At 47.0% G+C, this 10,403-nt stretch overlaps 1 protein-coding gene across 1 annotated transcript; it reads left to right on the forward strand.

The window, feature by feature from the left end:
- Positions 1 to 6,030: 6,030 nt before the first annotated feature.
- LOC123135208 (probable prolyl 4-hydroxylase 3) lies at positions 6,031 to 10,077 on the forward strand. Its single transcript, XM_044554283.1, has 7 exons — positions 6,031 to 6,429; positions 6,536 to 6,617; positions 7,859 to 8,054; positions 8,366 to 8,495; positions 8,591 to 8,778; positions 8,953 to 9,048; positions 9,650 to 10,077. Exons 1-6 carry the CDS (start codon positions 6,131 to 6,133, stop codon positions 9,024 to 9,026), a joined length of 969 nt encoding a protein of 322 aa, XP_044410218.1. The 5' UTR covers positions 6,031 to 6,130; the 3' UTR covers positions 9,027 to 9,048; positions 9,650 to 10,077.
- The last annotated feature ends 326 nt before the right edge of the window (positions 10,078 to 10,403 follow it).

The raw sequence follows: 10,403 nt of genomic DNA on the forward strand, positions 1-10,403 counted from the left end.
AGTGTTTATGTGGTTTGTGCATAAACAAGTCATTTTGACAAAGGATAATCTGGCAAAACGCAATTGGATGGGTTCTGCTAGGTGTAGTTTTTGTGATTGTAACGAAACTATCAGGCACCTCTTTCTAGATTGTCCACTGGCTAAGATTCTTTGGCGTTCGATTCATATTGCTTTTAATATTACTCCACCTACCTCTATCAATATGTTATTTGGAACATGGCTTGATGGGTGAACTTGGATGTAGTAAGACACATTCGTGTTGCCGTGTGTGCCTTGTTATGGGCAGTATGGAACTGCAGAAATGATTTGGTTTTTAACAGAGCAATGAACTTTCACTTTTTGCAGGTTATCTTCAGGGCCACAGCATTGATCCGTATGTGGTCGCTACTCACTCCGACGGAGGCCAGGGGGCGTTTGGCTACTGCGTCTACCCGATGGAAGATGGTAGCTCGGGTTATTTTCAACCGGTTTGGATGACGGTCATGTAATAGGATAGGCATGTAGTGCTCCTATTTTATTTGCCAGCCGGTTGTGGCTTCATGATTAGGCTCGATTGAGCAGCTTGTTTTCTTTTCGACCTTTCAGATATTGGAGACTTTGTGACTCATGGTGTTTTTTAATAATATGAGCCGTATGCATCTTTCTGATGCAGAGGCTGGGGTAATACCCCTTTTCTAAAGAAACCATTCCTCAACGCTGTTGCATCAATATTTATCTTCACATGGTCCGCTGGAGGAAGGATCCATTGACTTGTTCTAGATACTAGGGCTGGCGGTCTAGACGTCGCATGCTTTTGCAAAATTTGTATATCTGACGGGAATGATAACGCAAAGCTATGGGTAGTGTTCGCACACGAACACGTCATTGTGTACCATCGGCGTTGAGCGCGATACGCAAGACACGTCGTCGAAGGAGGCTCACCGGAAGCGTGATACGCAAGACAATCCAGCGAGCACTTTTGAAGACCCGAAACCCCACGCGGTCGGGAGAGATCCCGTCTGGACGCACGGCGGTGATGGGTTGTCCTAGGTCGAATCACCCGCCCCTAGGACTTCGTAGATTGAAGCTCTCCGAAGCAAAGAACACCAATGAACGAGAAGCAGAAAAGTAGGGTAGGAGATGAAAGTTTGTAGATGGGTTTTCCAATTGTGTGTTGTCCAATCGGCCGTCACCTCTCATCTATTTATGAGGCAGCTGGACTTCCTGTACAAGAAAAGGACACCAAATCACGTCCAAATCTTTTCAAAATTAACCGAACTCTGATTTAGGTAAGTCTGGGACATTAGTTCGGTTTTTGACTCTAACAGGCCACAAACTATCTCAGATGAAGATTCGCCCAAAAGAAAATTTAATCGTTTCGACGAGACGAACAACTTTCATGTTGAACATTTTTCGATCCGAGGCCACCATCAGGGCTGAATCGCTCGCGCAAAACAGACTATTACTCGCGCTACCCATCAGACACCGTGTCTGATGGGGCGCGCCTCTTTTTTTTGAAAGGAAAACTTACTCCATTACACATACGGGCAACAAAATCGCTCGCAACCGCTTCAGTTACAAAGTTTGGTCATCTGACAACCACATACATATATCTGGCTCAACCAAACTCGCGCCAAATGACGCTAGCTTCTGGGCAGCTACATTACAGGACCTGGGACACCAATTGATAAAAGCAGACTGAAAATAGTACAAGAGTTAAACTTTGCTTCTCAAAACAGGGCACCGAAAACTGAATTATTGTATGCGTCTCCATCAATAGCTTATTTCAGCACCAATGCATCCGTTTCGAAAATTACATTCCTGCATCCCAACTCACTTGCTCTCTCTACGACATATAACGGGGCAATTGTTTCTGCTTGAATTGCCTCAGAGAGTCTTGACAATCTCCCTGCCCCTGCTGCTTCTAGTCCTCCTTCAGAGTTTCTGATGACGAAACCCCATCCTCCCTTCTTTGTGTCTTTTGTGAAGGCTCCGTCTATATTTATCTTTAGATAATTTTTCTCTGGCGGTTTCCAACAACTGTCCTTGGTCGTTGTTTTCTTAGTACATTTCTGCTTTTGCCCCGTGACAGGGCTGCACTCCGGTGGATGTAACTTTTACGTACAATCTCGGATTGAGGCAAATTTTATATCAAAATCGACCATTTTGATGAGACGAAGACAATTTTTGTAAAAAGTTTTCTCATTTGAGGCCGTCTTGGAGGCTTAATTGGCCGAATAATACTCTGGACACCAAATCTTAGTACTTTGAGCATAGTTTCGGCCCTCGAGATGAGATCGGATGGCGATGGCCCAAACTTCGAAGGTGTTCATGTAAAAATACGGAACTTTTCCACGTGGATTATTTCTTCATTTGAATTCATCTTAATTAAGTTTTTGACTTGCCAAAATCTGGTGTCAATAGGTAGATAAGTGCCTCTGGAAAATATCCCCGTGAATGTTCGTTTTGGGGGTTTACATTGGAGATGCCCTAAGAAATCCCCATTGCATAGCACGCCCTTGAGGTAAAGTTTAATTGACAACATTACATTTAACATTGTATATAGAACTAGTTTATACTGAACATTTTAACTTTTATAATTATATATTCCATTTATGTACTTTGTGACTAGTATAAGTTTTTTATATATACTTTTAAAAAATCAACCATATAATACTAATATGACTTTAAGAAATAATGAGCCCGTTATACTGTTTTAATATTAATGGTGGAAAATTCACTTGCATTAATAAATATAAAACATATATTCAAAAGTAATTGTTCCATGTCTGAGAAAACACATCTTTTTTCTTTTTACAATAATGAGTCAACAATAGTAACTCGAGCACTTAGCACTGATAGAGAGCCCTACTGCCAGTAGAGATTTATAGAATTCACTTTTATCTGTCTTAGGTGCAATAGACGATATAGTTAGCAGCGGAGTTAAATTGAACCTTCTAGAACACATAAGATATATCACCAATGGGTTTGGCCTCGAATTGCTGCATTGCTCACCTCATGAGTTTTTTCATGACCAAATATATTTTTCTTTTTTAAGAGTATGCCAAAGGCGTACCGTATTTTTATAGAAGAGAGAAATAATGTTTACAAGAGTCCGTGCAAGGCAAGAGCGCCTACACGGGAGCTCCGACTCCAAGAAAAATACAAAACCTATTCTCTCACAAATATAGCTAGTCCCTCGACTCGTACTCCCGCCATCTTCCAAAGTTTGATCTCCTCCTGGATTTGTTGCACTAGGCTTGGGCCCGATCTAACATGATCATTCCGATTGAACACTCTTGCATTCCTTTGCTTCCACAAGTGCCACGCGGTTGCGATGACGAAGGAGTCGGACCCTCTTTTGACCTTGCCTTGGAAGGAATCTGGTGTCTTCTCCCACCACTCCATAAAAGTGTCCTCAAGATTTGGAATTTGTATGTTGACTTGTAAGAACTCGAAGCAGCCACTCCATACTTGCCACACATAAACCCACCAAGCTAGAATGTGATCAACTATGTCCACTTCTTGACAGCAGGTGTAGCATGCCGATGTTGTCTCTTGGAGTCCGTGTCTTGCTCTTCGGTCCGATGTCCAAAGCCGATACTGGGAGGCCAGCCAAGCGAAGATTTTGCACTTGAGGGGCGCCCAGCTGCTCCAGATGCAATTAGCAGTGGCAAAATGGGTCATGCCCTGGCACAACATCTTGTAAGTGGACTTTGCGGTATAGGTTGCCGCCGCATTGCAAGGCCAACTAAAAGCATCGGCCTCCGACTCATTCTTGGCTACCGTAGCCACTGCCTACTGCAGATGGATGAGCTGCAAATGCACAGTAAAGGAGAGGTCACCCGTGATGTCATGAACCCATGCGCCCTCAAGCAGCGCCTCCTGGACAGTTCTCTTGCCCTTGACGCGTTTGTCGACCATTCCGGCAATCAGGGGGGCGATATGCTTGGTCGTGAAGCCGTGTATCCATCTATCCATCCAGAACATAACCTTGCTACCCTCTCCAACTTTGATGAGCACCATGCTATCAAAAACTGCCTTTGCCTCCTTGTCCACCATGAGGTGTAACCCTTGCCAAGGGCGGGTGGGGTCTGTCCTTCTTAGCTATTCCCACCGAACATGCATGGTCAGGCCTTGGATCTTCAGGTTCTTGACTCCCAGACCGCCAAAACATATAGGTCTGCAAACGGTGCGCCATGCCACCAAGCACTGCCCTCCGTTGACGGTCTCTTTCACAGCCCAGAAAAAAGTTCTCATCCATTTTTCCACCTCTTCGAACACCCATTGTGGCGCATTCATGATGAGCAGATGGTGAATAGGCCTCACCGTGATTACACTTTTAACTAGCACAAGTCTTCCCGGTCTCTGAATTAGGTCGTGCTGCCAAGCCGTAATGAAGTGCTTGACCTGATCTAGCATGAGTTGCCATTGCACTTTGGTGAGCTTGTGAATGCTTAGTTGCAGGCCTAGGTATTTGCACGGGAACTCTCCCATTTGGCAGCTGAAGAACTGTTGCACCCTCTCCACATCTCCTTTTGTTGTCCTTGGATTAAGGTCACAGAAGTTTTGCGATAGTTCACGCGAAGACTCGAAGCATGACCGAAAGCTTGGAGCACCTCTCTTGTGCAAGAAAGATCCTGCTCTATGGGACACACAAAAAGTGCTACATCATCGGCAAATAGCGAGAGCCTTTGATTAGCCAGGACGTCGTTGAATGAGGATAGGACAACAACTATGAATGCTCTACATATCAAAGCCGAGAGGGCATCCATCGCAATGACAAAGAGCAGCGGGGAGCTGGGATCTCCCTAATGCAATCCGCACACGTGATCAAACCTCTTCCCTTGATTTCCATGGGATAATTGACGATAACCCCCCTTGTTGGCAAATCCTTGATAATATGCCCCCGCCGCTGTCTCTGACATGTGGGGTTTAAGTGACCTGGGGGGGGGGGGTATCATCAAATCTCCTGATTTCCATTAACAATGACTCGAGTAGACGCCGTCTGCAGCAGTATCACAACCCATCTTCTGAAGTTATTGCCGAAGCCCTTTGCTCTCAGGACTTCAAACAAGAATGGCCACGAGATGGTGTTAAGAGCGCGCAAGATGTGTAGCTTCAGGAACACACCCGGCGCCTTACGGATATGAATCTTCCTTGCCACTTGCCTAACCAAGAGGAAATTGTCGTGTAAACTTCTCCCATGTATAAAGGCTGACTGGTTCACGTTGACGAGCTCGGGCAGTCTCCTTCTCACTCTGTTGGCCATCATCTTGGAGAAGAGTTTGCCGAAGCTATGGGGTAAACTAATCGGACGGTAGTCACCGACTTCCTCCGCATCACTGCGCTTGGGGATGAGGACCATCAAGGCCCTGTTGACCTTCGCGAATCCCCGACCGTCGCCCACATACAGCTTCAGGATGGCTGCCATAATATCACCCTTGATGATAGGCCATGCGCGCTGATAGAAAGCTCCAATGAAGCCGTCCGGGCCTGGCGCCCGGTCCGGGTGCAGCTCCTTGACCACTTGACATACTTCCTCCTTGGTAAATATTTCCTCTAGCTCAAGCAGGTCGGTTGGTTGCATTCCGAGGAAGTCCAGATCTAAAGTGTATTTGCGTGCCTGAATCAGTGTCCAGTAGCCCTGAACCCTAAACCCTAAACCCAAATATATTTTTCCATGCTCCTGTATTGGAAGACCATTAGGCATTTTGGTCTCGGAACCAAGCCGACCCACGGAGATTTACAAAATCAACCATCTGATTTGGAAAATCAAACATGGATATAGAGCATTTGTTTTCATTCACGAAGAAGGGATTGAGTGCCATACACACCGGTGTGCTCGCTGACGGGTGGGCCCCACGCCGGTGCTGCCGACCGGCGAAACAAGGAGCCAAACGGACGCGGCACACGGTTTGGGAGCGCGAACCCGCGGCGACAGCGCAGCGTCAGCGTGCACGGCCACGACACGACCACCCGCCGTCTTCCCTTCCATTCCCCGCTACCACACACGAGCACCCGCCGGAGCCGATCGACCGAGAGCCGCCGCGCGCGCAGCTCAGCTCAGCCCCGCCGCCGCCCCGCCTCCTCCACCGCGCCGCATTCCTCTCCCGCGCGCAGGCGGCGGGAGATCCGCCTCCCTGGTCCAATGGCGCCGTCGCGGCCGCTGATGCGCGGGGCGGGCCCGCCGCGGGTCTTCGGCTCCGCGCGCGCCGGCCGGGCCTCGCCGTACGCGCTCGCGCTCGCCGCGCTGCTCCTCGCCTCCGCCTTCCTCCTCGCCCTCATCGCCTTCGGCGTCTTCTCGCTCCCCGTCTCCTCCCCCGCGCTCCCAACCACCGGCGCCGGCGCCGAGACCGAGTCCTCCGGCGACAGCGGCGGGGCCGCGGAGTCCGAGTCCTCCGCCGGCTCCTCCCGCGCCGCGCGCAGCCGCGCCCGCCGCGACCTCAGGTGAGTGAGTGAGCGAGTGAGTGGCTCCGATCCAGCAGTCTCTCTCCAGATTTGCTTCGATCCGGTGTGAGCTGATCTGATCCCCTTGTTCGTCGGGTGGGTGCAGCGAGGGGCTGGGCGAGCGGGGCGCGCAGTGGACGGAGGTCGTCTCGTGGGAGCCCAGGGCGTTCGTCTACCACAACTTCCTGGTAACCACCACTCTGCCTCCCCTTCTGTATTCATAACCACTGCTGCCGCCATGGCTCATTCGTTCCTGCACCTGCTGCCGCATGCACGATGTCATGTGTATGCAGAGACTAGATTCTTGTGGGATCCATCCCGTATCGCCTCAACTTTTTGGGTGAATTACGTCTGTGCTTTTCGGTGCAATGCCTGCCGGCTTTCCGAGCTGCGCTTTCGTCTGGAAATGATGCGGCGCTGAGCTCACACTTGTTGGACATGGGGTTGACAGTGACTGAAGGAAGCATGCCGTTGGCGCTGCATTTCTGCTTCCTTTTTGTTCTTCCAGATCTTGGCTGGACCATACACTGCATGCCGTTGCCTCCCGGGAAAGGAAATGTCGTAGTGATTCGTTTACTGGCTTTAGTTCTGCTTTCAGTGGAGCTCCGTGTATGTTCGATTACACAGGTTATTACCTGATCTATTATGGAAGAATGGGAATGTAGACGGCGTGAACATGTATTTGTCGAATCTGCAAACATGATAAGTGAAGAGGGAGAGCTTGCAGTTTGTGGGGAGCTGGTTTTGTTAGGTAGTCCATCATGATGTATGCGTTTCTGTTTCCTTTTGTTCCTTGGGATCTTGGCTGAACTGCATGATATTGCCTCCTGGAATGAAACGGTTGTGGTAATGTGGTGACTCTTTTATTGGCTTTAGCTTGCCTTCAGTGGAGCTCTATTTACACTGGATTCTTACATGATCTACTCTGAAGAATTGGGGATGTACAATGGGAACTAGTACTTGTCGAATTACCAAATAGGGTAAACTGAAGGGGGGGAGTTTGCAGTGGTGCAGGAAGCTGGTTGTTGTAGGTAGTCCATCAAGTTGCCTTCGGTACAGAAGACTCACATGCATCATGTGTGTTAACATTTGTATTACACATAACTGTACCTCACCTCACAGTACTATGAACTAAGCAAATGCCTTATGCAAATATGACTTACCAATGTATATTTCTTAAGTAAGCCTCCTTGATTGTCAGATTTTGTTGGCACATTTCTTTGCTCTGTTACCTCAAGTTTCTCTTGTTTTCAATTGGTCATATGTTGTGCATACTTATGTGTTCAGACTTCTGAATTTAGGGTGTTTACTTACCATTTTTACATTGTTTTTTCTGCAAGGTATTTTCATTCCTTGTTAGTTCAGCTTGTAATTCTCTGGTGATTTTACTATATTGGATGGATGGCTGATAGTTTATTCTTTTCATCAGTCCAAGGAAGAGTGTGAGTACTTAATTGGATTGGCGAAACCTCGCATGGTGAAATCAACAGTGGTCGACAGTGAGACTGGTAAAAGCAAGGACAGCAGGGTTCGTACAAGTTCAGGCATGTTTCTTCAAAGAGGACGGGACAAGGTTATCCGGGCCATTGAAAGGAGGATAGCAGATTACACCTTCATACCTGCAGGTTTGTACCTATGTAAAGACCTTATTTCGTTTCATGGTCAAGCCAAATTCTCGGTGAGATTTCTCAGTTGATAAAGTAAAATTAAGGCATACAGACAAGTGTGACCCCTAAAATACATAGGAAGTCTGATGGTTATATGTGTCACTGTAACTACCCCGTTCTTAGTTATGGTGCATGTAGCTTTGTTCAGTATGCAAGTGGGGTGACATTTTCTTGACTTCAACAATGCAGCTCTGCATATGTTGCTTTTATCCTTTGAGCATGTGCTGTATTAGGTTTGTTTAATAATGTTCATTCATGCTGGCTTACAGAACATGGAGAGGGACTCCAAGTCCTGCACTATGAAGTCGGGCAGAAGTACGAACCCCACTTTGACTATTTTCTTGATGAGTTCAACACCAAGAATGGTGGTCAGAGGATGGCAACTATTCTCATGTACCTGTAAGTAAAGTAGTACCCTATGTCCCAACAATTATGTTATGTGTGATGTTAACCGAGTTGTTAACTTGTCCAAAACATATTCGCAACTGGAACAGGTCAGATGTTGAAGAAGGGGGTGAGACTATTTTCCCCGATGCAAATGTGAACAGCAGTTCTTTACCATGGTACAATGAACTTTCAGAGTGTGCCAGAAAAGGTCTTGCTGTCAAACCGAAGATGGGAGATGCGCTGCTTTTCTGGAGCATGAAACCAGATGCCACTCTAGATCCACTAAGTTTGCACGGTTAGTTAGTTCGGTGGCCTGCTCGCTGCCCTTGTTAGTTACACTTTCTCTAATGAAACTCTTGTTCCATTCTCCTTCTGAAGCTACCTGCTGTTAAACTTGAAGTTGTTCTTATATGCATATATTCTTGAGCAATCTGCCGACAGATTTCTTTACATGGTGTTATTCTTGCAGGGGGCTGTCCTGTTATCAAAGGGAACAAATGGTCATCAACCAAGTGGCTGCATGTTCACGAGTACAAAGCTTAGGCCTTGTGAACTCATTCCAAAGGTATTTCCTGCTACCCCAGCCCCAATGGGTCTATAAAGCTGGTGATGATGCTATTGTTGCTTCATCGTCAAATAAGTATAAATAAATCTTGCTCATCTGGGAAGACGTTTCCGTTAGTCCATCCCATAGTTAAAAAAGGCGCGCCTAAGCGAGCGCTTAAGCGCGCCTAGGCTCTAGGCGTTGGCAAAACGCATTGCGCATAACTATGCTTAATCTGTGCATAACTGCGCATAAGCATGCGCTTTGATCAGTAAAGCGCAAGGCGGTGGCAAAACGCACAATTAACGCCTAGCACTTTTTTGAACTATGGTCCATCCTCAGCACCAAGAATTCTCCATCTGCTGCCTACAGTTACTCCTCCTAGGCATGTTGTATGTCTGTACTCAGCAGGAAAATGAATTTCGAATTTACGATTGCTAAGTGTGACTGTTACGCTTGTACCGGGATGAGATACGTGTGCATAGAAATGATGGTTGAGATGAGGCCGAACATGATTACCTTTATTTGTGCTGCTGGGAGCTTATTGAGCATCTCAAGTTGCTGCTCAAAAGTGAAGTCTTGTTTACGCTGATGCCAGTATACCACCACTTTGTGCTTGCAGATGACACGATTTGAGAAGCATGTGGGCTGGGTTCTTTACAGGATGGCTTTACAGTTACAGATCCACCACCCCTTTTGTGTCCATTGCTTGTTGAGGGTATATGTATACAAGGTAGGCAGTAAGCAGGGGTCTCCAAATTGGAATACTGACTCAGCATTTTTCTTCTTGTCTCTCGTCGCAGTGCCCCCAACAACTTACTATAGAGGAATGAATATGATATGATGTATGTAGTGTTGGGGGGCTATTATAGTCTGGCTACAGATAGGATCTGGAGCTCCATTCTCGGTTCTTGTTCTTGTTCTTGTCCTGTTTGTAGCACTAGTACTATAGTGCAGTGCTGATGTAGCAGCGTTGAGGCGAGTTGTTACTGAACAATAACTATGAGGATTTTGCTTGTCTCAGCATTTTATACAGTTATAATTATACCAGGCTACATGGCTCGCGTGCGCTGAACCAACTGGCATGTGCCGTAAACCCTAAAACCCTGAAAAACCCAGTGTTAGCAAACTTTAAGACATGCTTTTTTTTGAAGTCGTACCAGAGTAGTAGCGATTTTGAAACTCTCTGCTACGAGATGGTGCTTGTCGACTCGTGACATCTCAGATCTCAGTGTCTTTGGTAGATTTAGTGGTCGAAGCTCGCAGTCTCTACCGGGCTCGGAACGCAGGAGGGGACAAGGAGAACATGTCTGGAATCCAGGCTTGATGTTCTGAAGAGGAAGCCTTGTTTTAGTGTTGGGTGGATGATAGTGATG

Source organism: Triticum aestivum, chromosome 6B (assembly GCF_018294505.1).
Source record: "Triticum aestivum cultivar Chinese Spring chromosome 6B, IWGSC CS RefSeq v2.1, whole genome shotgun sequence".
NCBI classification, from domain to species: Eukaryota; Viridiplantae; Streptophyta; class Magnoliopsida; order Poales; family Poaceae; genus Triticum; species Triticum aestivum.

Excerpts from the sequence above, each read along its gene's own strand:
- LOC123135208 (XM_044554283.1), top strand. The coding sequence starts at position 6,131 with ATGGCGCCGTCGCGGCCGCTGATGCGCGGGGCGGGCCCGCCGCGGGTC. Across the intron at positions 6,618-7,858 it reads TCGTCTACCACAACTTCCTG|TCCAAGGAAGAGTGTGAGTA; the intron begins GTAACCACCACT and ends TCTTTTCATCAG. Across the intron at positions 8,779-8,952 it reads AGATCCACTAAGTTTGCACG|GGGGCTGTCCTGTTATCAAA; the intron begins GTTAGTTAGTTC and ends TTATTCTTGCAG.